The sequence below is a fragment of the Erythrolamprus reginae genome, chromosome 5, assembly GCF_031021105.1.
Source record: "Erythrolamprus reginae isolate rEryReg1 chromosome 5, rEryReg1.hap1, whole genome shotgun sequence".
NCBI lineage: Eukaryota > Metazoa > Chordata > Lepidosauria > Squamata > Dipsadidae > Erythrolamprus > Erythrolamprus reginae.
This window is the reverse complement of record NC_091954.1, coordinates 75,735,787-75,754,013: the sequence shown is the minus strand read 5'-3', so window position 1 is coordinate 75,754,013 and position 18,227 is coordinate 75,735,787. Positions and strand designations below refer to the sequence as shown.

At 39.0% G+C, this 18,227-nt stretch overlaps 1 protein-coding gene across 1 annotated transcript in view; it reads right to left on the bottom strand.

Moving 5' to 3' along the window:
- SLCO2A1 (solute carrier organic anion transporter family member 2A1) overlaps positions 1–1,291 on the bottom strand; it is a 74,343-nt gene extending 73,052 nt beyond the window's left edge. The window contains exon 1 of the mRNA XM_070753186.1: positions 886–1,291. Coding sequence (XP_070609287.1) covers positions 886–981 — 96 coding nt within the window. The 5' untranslated portion in view covers positions 982–1,291. The remainder of the gene's footprint in view (positions 1–885) is intronic.
- Between the last annotated feature and the right edge of the window lie 16,936 nt (positions 1,292–18,227).

The following is an 18,227-nucleotide window of genomic DNA, read 5'->3' as shown; positions in this document are numbered from 1 at the left end:
CTCCAAAGCATCTGAGGGTAGAACAAGAGGCAATGGCTGGAAACTAAACAAGGAGAGAAGTAACTTAGAACTAAGGAGAAATTTCCTGACAGTTAGAAGTGGAACAGCTTGCCTCCAGAAATTGTGAATGCTCCAAAACTAGAAGTTTTAAAGCAGATGTTGGATAACCATCTGTCTGAAGTAGTGTAGGGTTTCCTACCTGAGCAGGGGATTGGACTAGAAGACCTCCAAGGTCCCTTCCAACTGTTATTATTATTAATTTAATTCCCAGTAAATCAGAAAACCTATTCCTCTTTCACAGAACGTCCCCTATGGAACAGCATCTCCTGACAGAGTTTAAAGTCCTTTTCCTCCTGAGTTTGAGGCCAAAAGTTTTTTAAAAAAGAACACCCAAACCTCCTACAATATAAGATTTTGCCATATTTGATTTCTTCTTCTTCTTCTAGACAGGTTTATATTTATTGTTTTTAATGCTACCTGTCACTCAGAATGTTTACAGAGTTAGGAGTCCTCATAAATGTATTTAAATCAATGACGAAATAACTGCATGGAGAGGACCATAGTCTTGATGTTCTGTACTCAGTTCAAGGGTTGCATACAGTTTCCAAGACACCGGTCAAGTTTGGAAATCCGAATTAAATACAGGTGGATTTTGCCTATTCAATTTTGCGCAATCATTTTTTCAATGAACTTGAAGGTGGGCAAAGGAGCCAGGCAAGAAAAGGCTCTGTTGACAGAGGAGAACAGCAGCCAGAGCATCTCGGAGCCCGCTCCGTCCCTAGAAAGGAGCGGCGTCGAGCCTCAGCGAACGAAGCCAGCGGCGAGGCGGACTCCTTTCCCAACCACCTCTCGGCTCTTCCTGTTCGGAGCGAAGGTCCCTCTTACCTTAATGTTACAGAAGACCTTGCCCGGGCAGGTGTTCAGCCTTGAGGGCTTCTCTTCGGTTGCCGGGGCTTTGCTGTTTTCGGACGGAAGCCCCATTCTCTCTTCAGGTTGCCCGCCCCCACTTCACCCTCAAGCCGCGCCGCGCCGAAGACCTCGCAGCAGCAGTCGGATACCGCGTTCGCTCGGCTTCTCCCTTTCCATGAAACCCCTACGGAAAAGAGCGGGGAGCTGTAGTCCTTATAAGCCTGCCCCCTTACGCTCCGAGGTGCCGGGGATACGTGGCCTTTTCCCCTCCCTCTTTCCTCGTCTACGTAAAAAGCGGTCCGGTTCCCTCCGCTCCAAAAGAAGCAGGTGTGGGTTCCAGTTCGGCTCGTTCCGAGGACTTTTGCGTAGCCCCGCCCGACCTGCCGCTTTTGTTTGGCTTGGCTTCGCACAGCGTAGGCAGTTGGACGGACCCTGTTGGGAACTCCAGCCAAGTCGTCGCCTCAGAGTCCCAACTTCAAATCCCGCCAAAAGGAGATACTGTGGGGGTGGGGGTCAGTCTCCTGGAAAGCGCGCTCACTCTGCGCGTACCTTTCCTACAGTTTCCGGCTGTTTGGCCAACGTACGCATCTCGACGTGCGCCTTGGTTACTTCAGCGAGGCGGAGAGAGCGCACGGTCTGGGGAAAGGGGGCCCCTGAAAGCGCGCGTTACTGTCCAAGTAGCCCCCCCTTCACATTCCGCACTCCTTTCCCCTCCATGCGTAAACCTCCAAGCAGGTTTCAGTGTGCGACCTGTGACCCGTTGGGCTTTATTTGCAAACGGCCCGGCAGGGGCACTCTCGCTGCTTGGAGATTTACGCAAAAAGTATTGATTGAGGCCGCTTTTTTACGCAACGCCTCCCAAGATAAGGGACACACGCACACACAAAAAGAGAAGTGTCAAAATCACACGACCCTTCCTGGCTTTCGGAGGTTTCCAGTCCCTACCAAGGAAGGCGACCTGCATTCTTACAACTCGTAGAAAATTGTCTTGCAATATTTCCCTTTGGCGCAGGTTTCATGGCTTTTGCAACAACAGAGTGTTATAGAACTCTTTATTCTTTATTGGCCAAGTGTGATTGCACACACAAAGAATTTGTCTTTGGTGCATCTGCTCTCAGTGTACATAAAAGAAAAAGATACATTTGTCAAGAATCATGAGGTACAACACTTAATGGTTGTCATAGGGGTCAAATAAGCAATGAGGAAACAATAAAAAATCTTAGGGATAACAAGTTACAGTCATACAGTCATAAAGTGGAGGAAATGGGTGATAGGGATGATGAGAAAAAAATAGCAGTAATAGGAGTGCAGACTTAGTAAATAGTTTGACAGTGTTGAGGGAATTTGTTTAACAGAGTGATGGCGTTCGGGAATAAACTGTTCTTGTGTCTAGTTGTCTTGGTGTGCAGTGCTCTGTAACAACATTTTGAGGGTAGGAGTTGAAATAGTTTATGTCCAGGATGCGAGGGGTCAGTCAATATTTTTACTGCCCTCTTTGACTCGTACAGTATACAGGTCCTCAATGGAAGGCATGTTGGCAGTAATTGTTTTTTCTGCCGTTCTGATTATCCTCTGAAGTCTGTATCGGTCTTCTTCGGTTGCAGAACTAAACCAGACAGTTATAGAGGTGCAGATGACAGACTCAATGATTCCTCTGTAGAACTGTATCAGCAGCTCCTTGGGCAGTTTGAGCTTCCTGAGTTGGCACAGAAAGAACATTCTTTGTTGTGCTTTTTTTATTATGTTTTTGATATTAGGTGACCATTTTAGGTCTTAAGATATGATAGAACCTAGAAATTTGAAGGTCTCTACTGTTGATACTGTGTTGTCTAGTATTGTGAGAGGTGACAGGATGGGAGGGTTTCTCCTAAAGTCTATCACCATTTCTACGGTTTTGAGTGTGTTCAGTTCTAGATTGTTTGGATCGCACCACGAGGCTAGTTGTTCAATCTCCCATCTGTATGCGGTGTCATCGTTGTCTCGAATGAGATCAATCACTGTTGTGTCGCCTGCAAACTTCAGTAGTTTAACAGAGGGATCATTTGAGATGCAGTCATTGGTGTATAGAGAAAAGAGAAGTGGTGAGAGTACACAGCCTTGGGGAGGGGGAAGTGCTAATTGTACAGGTATCTGATGTGATTTTGTCTGGCTTCACCTGTTGCTTCCTGTGATCCACTTACAAGTGTGTTCAGGTACTGCTAGCTGATTTAATTAAATTAATAGAATGTCCAGTATGATGGTGTTGAATGCTGAACTAAAGTCTACCAAAAGGACCCTAATGTAGCTCTTTGGAGATTCAAGATGTTGTAGAATATAATGCAGAGCTATATTAACAACATCACCTGTCATCTATTTGCTTGGTATGTATATTGCAGGGGATCCATGATAGTTTTCAAGTGGGACATTTCAAGTGGGACATGCATTATTTATTCATTCATTTGGACTTTTTAAAATGCTTTTTGATGGACATGTGGTACATATGGATAGTATGAAATGCCTTTTTAAAAGTTTGTTAATTTTTACAGATTAAAAATAAATATACACCACAATACAGTAGTCCTTTACAGATCATTGCCTATTTCATTATATTTCTTATTTACATACCTACTGTACAATGTATTTTATTCCAGAAAATGAGATAGGTATAGTAAGTAAGATATCCATAGTAGGTAAAGGGGCAGCATACAAATCCAATAAATAGATAGATAGATAGATAGATAGATAGATAGATAGATAGATAGATAGATAGATAGATTGATACACATATGAATGTGCAGAGCTATAGATAGATAAGTATAACAGGTAAGTAAAGAGTTAAATATGTAAATGGCTTTTTCTATCCTTCTATTTTTGTGTTGTCTTAAACATCATCATAATCATCTTTTATTTATTTATTTAATTTATTTATAAGGTATGTATGCCACCCCTCTCCGTAGACTCGGGGCGGCATACACATTATCTCTATTGTGTTTATATGTTTATCTGTTTATCTGTTCTTGTGTACACTACTACAATCAATCAAAGCAGATCAATCAAATATTGTCCACCTTTTCCTCAGCATGGCTGGGATCTGGGCTTATGCTGCTAGATCCAACCTTTATTTCAGCTGAATGAGATAATGGGAAGAATTGATTTATTTCAGACCCAAATGAACAATCAAAACCAACTTTATTTTTATACTATTTTAAGTTTTTAGGAAGTTGGACTAAGTTAAAGGAAAAGTACTTGATGCTAAGTACACTAATATGCACTTCCTAGCATGTTATCATAATTTTTGTTGTGCCTCTTTCTGTTTACTGAAGTCATATCCACTTTCCATAGTCTCAGTAAGCATATTCTGTTCTCCAACTCATCCTTTACCAAGAAGTGTACATGAGACATAGAACAGAACAGAACAGAATTCTTTATTGGCTAAATGTGATTGGACACACAAGGAATTTGTCTCCAGTGCATAAGCTCTTAGTGTACATACAAGTAACAAGTGATAAATCATCAAATATTTTACAATTGTTGGCAACCTTAAATACTAATGTAAACAAGCTTACAAGCTATCAAATGTGCACTACCAAATTGGCTGGGCCAAATGAAGTCAAGCATGCTTTGTTGCTTGTTTGGTCTCAGGCTCTGTAGAGAATGTCAAATGGGATTTGCAAACAAAAGAAAAAAGGAATAGGATTCAATCTTTTTTTCCCTGGTACTATAGGGATACGCCTGTTTGAGTCTAGCCTTTTAGGTTTTTAACTGCTATTGCTTAATAGAAAACAGCATCATCAACTTAAAAATTAAGTTTCACTGATAAACATCATTTCTGAAATGTACATTGCAGACAAGATGTCCCTGTCTTTTGTTTTAGTGATTCTGTTGTAATTTCTTTAACTCAGCAAGAATCAGTCAGCATGCAAGTTTAATAAATAAATAACAACAACAGCACCTATTATTATTTCTTCCTTGAAACAGAGCACCACCCATGAAAATACAGAGTCGGATCCAAAGTAATAAATTTTACCTAATGAAACCAAGGAACAAATTAGTTCTAACTCAGCAGACGTTAATGAGAATTAACTACTTTTAGATCATCCTATAATTGCTTCCCTGCTTCTTTTTCTCCAATTTCCTCCTTCTTTGACTCTCCCATCCTGGTAATAAAACACAATTGAAACTGTGTCCCATTCAAATCCATTCCCTATCCTAGATAGGATTGAGAAATAGTTCTGTAATACACAGTCCGGGTGAAACGCTCCTGGTTTGCTCGTGTCCGTCGGTTGTTGGAGAGCTGGTAGTGTTGGCAGCGCAAGGCCTAGCCCACCTGCCCGGACACTGCCTTTCACCCTCTGCACATGCACAGAATGCTTTGTGTATGCGCAAAGGGTAAAAGAACCCAAATGGCGGCATCTAGGTGGGTGGGCAGAGTCTCGCACTGCCTTCGCAACCGGCTCTATGACTTTCGACAGGCATGAGCGAACCGGGAGCATTTCACCCCTGTACACAATGCTCTGTGCACTACTTCAACTTCTTCATCCTTTCAGTCTTTCAAAAGATGGTCATGAAATGATGCAAGTCACGTTGTCTTCCTCAGGAAGATACAAGCAAGCAAGAATTTTCAGCAGTGACAAGGCCACCACACTCATGGTCTCAGTTAAACCTGCAGAACAGTTGTTGCCCATCCTCTTGTGCTGCTGCTGAACTAGAGGTTAAGAGTTCAGCTGTTGAACCTCAACAACATTATGGAAACACTAATGCTAAGGAGAATTTTCACAGTATTTTCAAGCTGGTTGTGACAAGGTAGTCGAATGAAAACACACACACACACCTGTATGAAAAGAAACACACAAATGCAAGTGGCATTATGTTTATGATATGCATCACCATGGTTTATTAAATAATCCCTTCATATAACATCTTCAACCAAAATCCATTTTTGTGTGTTTATTCATTCATTCATTCATTCATTCATTCATTTATTATATTAATTTTGTCTCTATGCATATAATTCTATCATTTTCATATAATTTCTGTAGGCTTTAAAGGTTGTTTGAATGTTATTTCTGACTTTGAAGTGATTCGCTGTTCCATCCGGTTTTCTGTCAGGATATATAAGTGCAGTCAGTCTTAAGCTGTTAGGACTGAATAACAGTAATAATAACACCAATGGGCCAGCATGAATTACCCTATCTTAACAATTTTCTCTGCCCACGCTTCTTTGATCTCATTCACAAATCCATCTAATCTGTAATTATCAGTCAATCTATTTTTAATTTGTAATAAACCAGCAAATGAAACAATAAAATTAAAATTAATTAGGATTTTTTTAAAAAAAAATTCTAAAATCTCTTACAATGATATACAGTATTGTGCATACTGTAAAAATTAAGTACAAACTGTAAGCTATGGTTAAATAAAATCATAGTAATAACTCAAAATAAAACAAGTCAGAATGACCAGTATGTTTACTGAAGTATATAGTTAGTGATTCCTGCTAAGTATTTGTGAAAAGGGGAGAATATAATATATTGAGTTATTTCTCTGACCCAGGAACACAATCTTTGTTGAAAAGGAATCTTCCAGTATTTTCCTTCAGTAACAGATGTTGGGAGGATATTGAATCTAGCCAAGAATAAAATCCTTCTAAATTTCAGAATTGTTATGCAACTAGGTCTGACTGGTATGCAGAGTAGCTCAAGGTGTTTCAAGCTAGAATTGACAATTGGGCTTCCATATCAGTGGCCTGTTGTTAGAGAGTGATGGCTGGTCATGAAAATCCATAGAGTTGCAGTTTGGAACGTATTGCCTGGCACAAGCAAGGCTGAAGGCTATTGGTCATAATTAAAGAGGTTAAGCTGGCTGGGGGGGAAAAAAGTAAAGCTTAAACCAATTAGAGAAAATTAAAATCCAGGAAGAAGTTTCTGTTTTAAGTAGGCTTCACAGCAATGCACCACTTGAACAATGTAACAAAGTGCTTTATAAATAAATTTCAAAAACTGAAATTTCAACTCTTGCAAGAGAAATAATGATTTGTAGGGACCCTAAGCTGCAATGCACTGAGTTAACCTTCCAGTTTTGCAGGCCAGGACATGCAATCTTTGTTGGGAAGTTGCAAAATGTCACATAGAAACCATGAAATTTTCACATGCTAAATACTATCATTATATAATTTGTATCAGTTATATTATGCAAATAGTATAACATTCATAATTTGTATCACTTGTGCAACAGTACTTTTTTTTCCTTTTCCTTGGGATGTTCATGGAGAAACCCATCTCTGTGCCATAATTGGACTTATTTTCTGCTAGAATTCAGAAAACACTTATTTTCTTTTTCCCACAAAAATAACTTTATTTCATTTTTTCAATTAATAAAAACTAACAAAAACTAATGGCTATAATAGAAAAAAAAGAAATAATGAAAAAGAAAGGAAAGCAAAGAAAACAAAATTCAAAAAGTGACTTATGACTTTCTTTATAGTAGATGTAATTATAAATTCACATTAAACTCTTACTTTACAACACAACTTACATTTTTCTGTTATCTAGCATCTTCTAGATAATCCTCAAATCCATATGTCATAATTTTATTTTATTTTCTATTTCATCCCAAAAATCCAAAAGGAGTTTCCATTAAGCATTAACATTACTCAGTCTTCTTTAATCAAAGTTATCAAAAACACGTTTTTAAAGACGATATAACATGTTGACATAGAAATCCTCTTAGATTCAACGGCATACACACACTTTGAATTTCACCTCTGAAAATTGGAGTAAGATACACATTTATTGCCACCATATAACATAAAGATGGTCTATCTGGAATGAAGTCTTTAAAAATAATTTAATATAAATAATGTATTTGGCAATAATTCAACCCAATCTCAAGATTGAGTGCTGTTAATAACTTAAACTCAACATACATCTTTCATTACAAAGTTTCTAGCCCTCATGGTTTGCAATATGCATATGATGGTATGTATGGAATGCCATTTGAAATGTCAGTAAACATCATTATTGCCAAGAGATTGTAAGGCCTTTTGAGCAGAAAATTGTCAAACCTGTTCTATGTAAAGCCCCATTATTTTCAATTGGTTCAATATAAATTAATGATGGCAATAAAAAATAGTATTTCCATGTACTTGTTGCCCATGCGATAACTGTGAAACATATGTTAAAATATGCGAAAGAGTTACAGTATAACTTTTAGAACAGCTTTTCTTGCTTGTGCACAAACATATATCTTCAAAAAAGGAGATCCCAGTCTAGTTGAAAACTACAGACCAATCTCACTATGCTGCCTTAGTCACATGCACATACACTCTCACACAATTCAGTTTTGAAGGCTATGACATTAATCAACATCAGTCCTCTTGGTCTTAGTTTCTTATTTAATCTTAATTTTAATAAATTTGTATTATCTTTGTTACCTTTTTTATCACTTTGAAGCCTGCCATAGAGACGTGGGTAGCACATGAATGTAAACTTAAATAAATATGGAATAACAGTAGGGCTGTTTGGGGCTAAACTTAAATTTCTCCAAGTTCTGACAAGGTAAGTTAACCCAGTCTTCTGGAATTTCAAACAGACTAATCTCTCTCTAACCCAAGTAAGCATCTCGAGCTAACAGGTTCACAGAGAGACATTACAAACTACAAAAAGGAAGAGTTTCAGATACTTTCACTGCAGTTTCTCGCTCTTTTTTTTAAAATATAAATTTTAATTGAATTTTTTAAAAATGTAAGACAGAGAGAACTAACAACAGTTAACATATATAGGAGTTACCATTGCTCCTCTTATTATAGAAGTCTTTATAATACAAAAATAAAAAGCTAATTCTATTTTAGATCAATACAGAAAAGTGAACCTATCGATGAAATATCTGTTTGTATACAATACTAATATGCAAAGAAAAATAAACCTAAAATTTCAAACATTTTCTATTGATTATATAATTATGATTAAATTGTTTAACTCGGTTATTAGAAATAGTGTTATTCATTGAATTTCACTATAAGTTGTATTCAAAAATATGTAGTTTCTCAGTTAGCAATATCTTCTGTTGATATTTCCCTATTGTTAGATAAAGCACGTAAAGCTGATCCTCAAACTACAACCACAACTGAAACCACAATTTCCATTGCTAAGTGAGGCAAGTTGTTAAGTGAGTTGCAACTAATTTTACAACCATTTTTTTCCATGTTAAGTGAATCAGTGCAGTTGTTTAATGAATCACTGCAGTTATTAAGTGAATCTGTTCCCCCTGTTGCCAGAACTTTATAACATCTGGCTGGGAACATCACATACAACATTCACAGAGTTCTTAACTCTCCTTTATAAATGGAATAGGATATAAAAGTAAGAAATAAATAATAAGCACTCTAGTGTTATTTTGTGTTAGATTGTAGCCCTCTGCATGATTTTACCATCTAAATAAGTAGCATTTAGGAGACATCGGTAGTATTATCCGATCTTCACTGTTGGGGAAAGAAGAGGAGGTCTGCTATTTTTATACTGTGTTTGTATTATCAAAAGTTATTCCAGCTAGGGTGAGCAAGTACTTGAATACATTGGCTATTTTGTTGAAATGATAGCAACCTACAGACTAGCAAACTAGAGAATTGCTCTCTTAGTCTCCTTTTATTTAATTTTATATGTATCAGGAAAGGAATATGTGGTTTCTTAAGTGAAACAGGTTTTGGTATGATGCAAATTTTAAATTTAAAATATTAACACAAGGTGCAATACAAACACTTCAGATTATACCGGTAATACATCACAAGCTGGAGTATATGATCTTCATGCTTTTAAAAAAATTATCCTTTTATGATAGGCATTCATACTATTATTATACATAGCCCAACCATATCAATCTTCCTTCTTTTTTTTTACATTACTGTAGTAAAGTTTCTATAGACAAATGTAAATCTGAAACTGTCATCAGTTAGTAACCATATCAGCAAAATAACAAGAAAATATCCCTGGAGATGCAATCAATATAGGCCAAGTGTTCCTGAATAGCAACTATAATATTCAGCAGTTAAAAATTGAGCTTGCATTGTGTGTATGTGATTGACTCTGTGTGTGTGTGTGTGTGTGTGTGTGTGTGTGTGTGTGTGTGATGCAGAGAGAAAGGTTTTCATTACATTTTTTTCAAAAATTTCTTTTTTAAGATCCTTTTTTCTCTATAGTCATTTTTAATTCTTTTTAAAGCTCCATAGTCTGTGGGTTTCTTCTTCTTTTTTTTTGTGATGATGTGCCATCAAATTGCTTTTGACTCCTAGTCACCACAGAAATCTGTCTATGGTATTAGGCCAGAGAAACATCAAACTGATTTATTGTAGCTATAGGATGAGTAGAAAGAAATTTCAGTCTTTTATTACTGTTTGTTAAGTTGTGCTAACAGGGTACCTAGCAGCAAAAATAAATCAGGTTAACCATAGAACACCCCACCTTTCACAATGCTGTAGGGACCGCTGGTTTTTGTGATGTTAAAGATTCCATCTTTACACAGGAGCAAAAGCATCTTTATGTCTATATATGCTGGTAGCACTCTGAGTAGAAGAACATCATCTTTCAACACTAAGATAAAGATGAGCAAATATAAGATAAGAAAGCAAAGAAAAGGAAGCTCCCTGTAACACATACCAGATTTATAGACATTGGTAAAAAGCCCTTTGGTAAAAAAAAATAATGCAAAGAACAGAAATAGCATCTGGAAATTTATAATATATTAAACTATTTGCAGTTTATAGGTATCTTATTCTGAATGGCACAGAGAATAAAAATATCAAAATTGCAACAGTAAAAAGTGCAATAGCATTAGAACTCAAAGAATGAAATAAAACGGGTACCCAACCTGTGGGCCACAATCCACTAATGGCCGTGAAGAAATTGCAACCAGACCATGGAAACAGCTGGTGAGAACACATGCACAGATGTATCCCCACTTGCGCAAGCAGTGAGTGATGGGAGAACAAACAAGATTCTCAGGAACCCAGCTCACAGGGACTGACTTCTAATTCTGGGATGTGTCATCACTTCAAACTTAGTTAATCTGAAGCACATTTAGAGAGCCAGACATTTAGAAGATCTTTGGGGAACAATTTGCTCATGTGTGCTTCAGTTCAGACAATAGGCTTAACAAGATTAAATTATACACCTAATTAGTAGTTTTAGCTTTGGTTACAGATTGTTGGCTTGCAAGGGTGATGGGGCTTAATATGTTGTAAGAGCTCAAGCCATTTGTCTAGTTTTTGATTTATTAAAAAGTCCCCTTTTAATTGTGAGAACACATTGTGAGAACACAACGGTCTGCCAACCTTCTCCAGGAAATGCCTGATGTCCCATGAATCTCTGTGCTATGAGATCCCTGGCAGAGTATCATGGCAACTCTAGTTCTCCACCTTGCACACACCTTGCCCCCAAACAGGTAGAAAGCAATAGTCTTAATAATAATAATAATAATAATAATAATAATAATAATAATAATAGAGTTGGAAGGGATCTTGGAGGTCTTTAAGTCCAAACCCCTGCTTAGGCAGGAAACCCTACACTACTTCAGACAGATGGTTATCCAACATCTGCTTAAAAACTTCCAGTGTTGGAGCATTCACAACTTCTGGAGGCAAGCTGTTCCACTGACCAACCATTCTGACTGTCAGGAAATTTCTCTTAAGTTCTAAGTTATTTCTCTCCTTGTTTAGTTCCCACCCATTGCTTCTTGTTCTACCCTCAAGTGCTTTGGAGAGTAGGTTGGCCCCTTCTTGGATTGGCTGTTGGGGAGTACGCTGTTGTACTTGTAAATTTTCTGCTACTCTTCTTTCACTGGTTTTTATATTCTTGGAAGAATAGACACACAGAACATAGGAGAGTTGATTGGAGTTTTGCATTGTTATACCTGACCAAGAGTTTTAAATGTTCTATTCTGGATTACAGGCCTAGGCTTAGTTTGGACCAAGGCAAGGCCTGATTGGCCAATCCTCCTTTCTCCTTGTTTTCTCCTTTCCCCATCTAAACCAGACTTGCAGTTCTCTAGAAGCATAAACTCTAGGAATGTGTGAGTAGGCAATAGGTTGCAAGAATGGCTGCACCTTGTAATCCAAGATAGATCTGATTGGACTTTTCTGGAAAGGCTGGGAAAAGATCTTACCTGAATCTTCAGAGATCCTCTTTTAGCCTATGTAGATCAGTGTTTCCCAATCTTGGGGAATTCTGGGAGTTGAAGTCCAGATATCTTCAAGTTGCCAAGGTTGGAAAACACTGATGTAGATAATATGGGAGAGGGGAGGTTTTGATAGATATTTTTTTATGAAGATGTAATTTTTTTTTCCTGGGGAAAAATGAACCATTTTAATAACGTTCTGTTCAATTTGAGCATATTTTAAATAAGAATAGCTAACATTCTATTCTATTCAGGCATCTCTTCTTCTGAAATGTTGGTTCCGTGACTCAGTGCTGCACACATATGTTTTTATGCAGGAGACATTCTCACCTGTTTTGAGTCAACTGTTAACAAGAAAAACAACAACTTCACGCACCAGTAGTCAAAGCTTGAACAATAGTCGAGATGCCCTCCAGGTCATCTAGATTTGTGTGCTCCTAACTTATTAGAGTGAGCATAAACGATGATACATCAAGTCTGAAAAGAGGCAATTTCGAATAAACTGTGTTGTGATCCACCAACGGAGCTGGCAGAAGAGTCAGACAATTAGGAGGCTGGAGAAGAATATGGGCCAGGCAGGGAGTCTGGAGAAGGCTTGGTGTCAGAGGCAGAGTTCCAGCCCGAGCCATCTGGGAGATTTGTGCTGTCTCCAGGGCCTCCAGAGACTGACATGAGAGAAGAGAAACAGGGGGAGCCTGTTCCCAATGCGTGCATGCACAGAGGTGCCAGAAGGCAAGAAAAAATAGGGAGGGAAAGGGTGACGTGGGAGTAAGGCTTGGAGATGATTGGCCCCTCCCATAGGTCATAAAATCTCTGGAAAAAATACAGAAGAGGGAAACCAGAATGATAAAGGGAGTAGAAACCAAACCATATGAGGAAGTATTGCAAGAACTGGGCATGGATAGTCTAGTGAAGAGAAGATCCAGGGGGGACATGATAGCAGTGTACAAATACTTTAGGGGCTGCCACAGTGAGGAGGGGGGTCACACTGTTTTCCAAGGCACCTGAGGGCCAGACAAGGAGCAACGGATGGAAGCTGACCAAGGAGAGATTCAACCTAGAAATAAGGAAGAGCGATCAACCGGTGGAATGTCCTGCCTGCAGAAGTTTTATTGTTTGTTTGTTTGTTTGTTTGTTTGTTTGTTTGTTTGTTTATCCATTTATCCATTTATCCATTTATCCATTTATCCATTTATCCATTTATCCATTTATCCATTTATCCATTTATCCATTTATCCATTTATCCATTTATCCATTTATCCATTTATCCATTTATCCATTTATCCATTTATTTATCTATTTCACTATTATTTTATTTATTTATTTATTTATTTATTTGTTTGTTTGTTTGTTTGTTTGTTTGTTTGTTTGGTTGGTTGGTTAGTTAGTTAGTTAGTTAGTTAGTTAGTTAGTTAGTCCAATACACAACAATATACAATGAAGGCTATAGAGGTTATACTCGAGTAAAATATATTAGAGAAAGAATAGAAGTGTAAATTTGGGAATAGAATATATCAAATAGAGAATAGAAGGATAATATGAGAGTAGTATAAGAAGATTAGAATAGAAGAATAGTAGATATGATATATGAGATATAGTTGAGACAATAGGACAGGGGACGGGAGGCACGCTGGTGCACGTATGCACGCCCCAACACTGGAGACCTTCAAGAAGAGATTGGGATGGTGTAGGGCAGTGATGGTGAACCATTTTTTCCTCAGGTGCCGAAAGAGCGTGCACGCGTACTATCGTGCATATGCCCGGGGAGGGCAGAAACAGCTTCCCCCCACCTCCCAGAGGCCCTCTGGAGGCTGGACATGGCTTGTTTCCCAACTTCTGGTGGGCTCAGTGGGCTCATATTTTGCCCTCCCCCATGCCTTTGGAGGCTCTCTGGAAGCCAAAAACGCCCTCCCAGAGCCTCTGCTGGCTGGCACACACATGCACATTGAAGCTGAGCTAGGACAACGGCTTGTGTGCCAGCAGATATGGCTCCACATGCCACCTGGAAGGGAACTTGGAGGTCATCTAGTCCAACCTCCTGCTTAGGCATGAAACCCTACAGTACTTCAGTCAGATGGATCTCTGGAGGGAGTTAGTTCCAGGGGGCCGGGGCAGCCACAGAGGAGGCTTTTCTCCTAGGCCCCGCCAGCCGGCATTGCTTAGCTAATGAGACATAGAGAAGGCCAACTCTGTGGCCGTTGGCATACCTGAGGCAGAATACAGTCCCGTAAGTAACCTGGTCCTAAGCCATGTAGGACTTTAAATTGTTTCCGGAGACCCATTGGCAACCAATGCAGCTCATGGAGCGATGGCAAGATGTGCATATGCCTAGGAAAGCCCGTTATTGCTCACACGGCCACATTTTGCACCAACTGTAGTCTCCAAACGTCCTCTAAAGGTAACCCTGTGTAGAGGGCATTGCAGTAATCGATCCTTGGGGTGATGAGAGCATGAGGAGAGACTCCTGTCCAAATATATACTGAAAGACTGGTTTTAAATCTGTTCATCTGCTTTCAATCATCGAATGGGTTTGATATTCTGATTCCAATCTACACCCTTCTCTCTTTCGGAATGACTCGTGACCTTTTTTTAAAAATTAATTTTTCATAAAAAGACAAACAACACAAACAAACATTGAACATATACAGGGGCTACAATTGCCCCGCTCAAAATAGAAGTCTTTCTAATACAGAAAAGAAAACACTAAAATTTGTAAGATCAGTAGAGAGAATATAAAAAACAGAGAGAATTTTTTTAAAAAAAATTCATATATTAAAACTTTTATAAGAGAATCAATTCATATATATATTTCTTTCTATTCCATTCATTTAGTATTCTTTTTATTCAACCATATATAAATCCTTTCCCAAATTTTATAAAAATCTGATTCTTCTTGATTATTTAACCGCCTCATCGTTATGTCCATCTCTGCACACTCTATGATTTTCTTTAGTACGTCATCCTCCTTGGGGATATCTTTTTCTTTCCATTTTTGTGCATATACAATCCTGGCAGCAACCAAAATATGAGCTATTAAATAATAAATTTCCTTTTTATATTTTTGATTTGTTATACCTAGTAGAAAAAATTCTGGGGTTTTCCTAATCTCCTGAAGGGCAATTTCTTTTATCCATCTTTCTATTTTATTCCAATAGAGTTTGACTCGTGACCTTTAAGCGTCATTTCTGAATATGCACATGTGTTAAACAACAAGAGATTATAAACTCTTAGAAACTGCACAAACTGACTCTGGCCCTGGAAAGAAAATATTTCCTGCTTCTGAAGCAGAAAAGTTACTGGGCTTCCCTCCCCACCCTTACTTTGGGAGCTCATGCTGTCATTTCATACTAGCAGTAGCAATTTTATGATCCTGTTGGTTTATGAGGCTATTAGTACATTTTTGGAAACACATATTACAAATCTTCTTGCTATTCTTTGTTTTGCTTTTAAGTTTTATTCAATTGAACCATCCATAAAGCCGGCTTTGTTTTCCCTCCCAATTTCCCAGATTGAGGATTAAGTCATGTACGACACCATGCTGGCTGGGGAATATTTAGGAGCTAAACTCCATCCATACTAAAGTTGCCAAGGTTGAGAAATACTGATGGCAACCATTCAGTGAAATCGAGTTTGATGCCCCTGATGTAGGAAGACAACCAAACAATCGCCAGTATGTGCCACAAGGGTCTGTTCTGGGTCCTATTCTTTTTAATATGTTTGTGACTGACATAGGGGAAGGTTTGGTAGGCAAGATTTGCCTTTTTGCCGATGACTCTAAAGTGTGCAATAGGGTTGATATTCCTAGAGGGGTCTGTAATATGGTAAATGATTTAGCTTTACTAGATAAATGGTCAAAGCAATGGAAACTGCAGTTTAATGTTTCCAAATGTAAAATAATGCACTTGGGGAAAAGGAATCCTCAATCTGAGTATTGCATTGGCAGTTCTGTGTTAGCAAAAACTTCAGAAGAGAAGGATTTAGGGGTAGTGATTTCTGACAGTCTCAAAATGGGTGAGCAGTGTGGTCCGGCAGTAGGAAAAGCAAGTAGGATGCTTGGCTGAATAGCTAGAGGTATAACAAGCAGGAAGAGGGAGATTGTGATCCCCTTATATAGAGCGCTGGTGAGACCACATTTGGAATACTGTGTTCAGTTCTGGAGACCTCGCCTACAAAAAGATATTGACAAAATTGAACGGGTCCAAAGACGGGCTACAAGAATGGTGGAAGGTCTTAAGCCTAAAACGTATCAGGAAAGACTTAATGAACTCAATCTGTATAGTCTGGAGGACAAAAGGAAAAGGGGGGACATGATCGAAACATTTAAATATGTTAAAGGTTAAATAAGGTTCAGGAGGGAAGTGTTTTTAATAGGAAAGTGAACACAAGAACAAGGGGACACAATCTGAAGTTAGTTGGGGGAAAGATCAAAAGCAACGTGAGGAAATATTATTTCACTGAAAGAGTAGTAGATCCTTGGAACAAACTTCCAGCAGACGTGGTTGGTAAATCCACAGTAACTGAATTTAAACATGCCTGGGATAAACATATATCCATTGTAAGATAAAATACAGGAAATAGTATAAGGGCAGACTAGATGGACCATGAGGTCTTTTTCTGTCTTCTATGTTTCTATGTTTCTATGTATCATTTTTCGGGTAAGAATGATCAGACAGACATAGATTGTAAGAAAAGATAAAGGTCATTGCAATGGAAAGGATATTTTAGGGTTGAATAAACAGAAATAAAGTATGCCTAGTGGCTTTATTTAAAGAAATAAAAGAAACTAAATGAATAGTTTGTGTCAGTGATGGTGAACCTTTTTTTCTTCGGGAGCCGAAAGATTGTGTGCATGCACTACCACACATGCGCAAGTGCCCAAACCCATTGCCTGGGGAGGGCAAAAACAGCTTCCCTGCTGTTCTGCCGGGCTCTCTAGTAGAAACCTCCCGAAAATTCACGGGTACAAATTTCAAACACACACACACACTTTTGAAAATTCAAAACAATGTCCTTTATCACAAAATTAAAAAGAAACAAAGCACCCTTTTTGTATTGCAAAGAGCACTCTTCCCCTAAACAACCTTGTCGGCTGTACAAGTCCCTTAATCAGTCCCTAAGTACTTAGTTAGTAGCTGTGAAGAAATGTCACAGCCCTCCTTCTTCCCACGAAGTGAAACACACACACACTTTATTCTGCTTTGGTGTCAAAGGTGTGAAAAATCCACAAACAAAGTTCAGACACAGCGAGGCACGATCCTGAAGAACTGCAATCAGATAATCTTCCACAACGGCCAAACTAGCACACTGCTATTTATAGCAGCAGCTCTAATTACTGGAGCCCCACCCAAACACAGGTGGCCTCTCTTATCTCCTGTAATATTTCCTCAATTGGTCTCTTCGATGCATAAGCCTGTGCCTGCAGGGGTCTAACACTTCGTCATCTGAATTGACCAAAGATAATGGTGATTGGCTTCCTGGGCTGTGTGCTAAGCCCCCCTCTTCCAAGTCACCCCCACCTTCGTCTTCGTCCAAGGAAACTGCACTCCCTGACTCTGCTGACAACAAAACAGGCCTAGGACATGTTGATGTTTCCCCTGCCTCCACCTTCACATTCCCAGGGGCAGGAGCTGGGCCAGAGCCAACCACAACACCCGCCTCCCAGGGATGCCCTATGGAGGCCATAAACGGACTGTTTCCTGACTTCTGATGGGCCCAGTAGGCTCATATTTCACTCTCCCCAGGTTCCAAAGGCTTCCCTGGAACCAGGGAAGGGTAAAAACGCCCTCCCCAATCCCCCCGAGGCTCTCCGGAAGCCAAAAACGCCCTCCCAAAGCCAAAAATCTGCTGGCTGGCACACACATGCATATTGGAGCTGAGCTAGGGCAACAACTCATGTGCCAGCAGATATGGCTCCGCTTGTCACCTGTGGCACCCGTGCCATAGGTTCGCCATCACTGGCTTATATTATTTTACATGTACATTTATTGGAGTACTGGTTGTGGAGGCCTGTACTTGGCATTTGAATGGCACGCCAAGAAATCCATTTCAGAGAATGGTGGAGCCAGGACGAAGAAGAAAATTTCAAATCAGTTCTCATTGTTCAATTGCTTACTTAATGCATTTACTTATTCCTTATGTTTTTAATAATTTTTCCTTACGTCACATTAAAAACT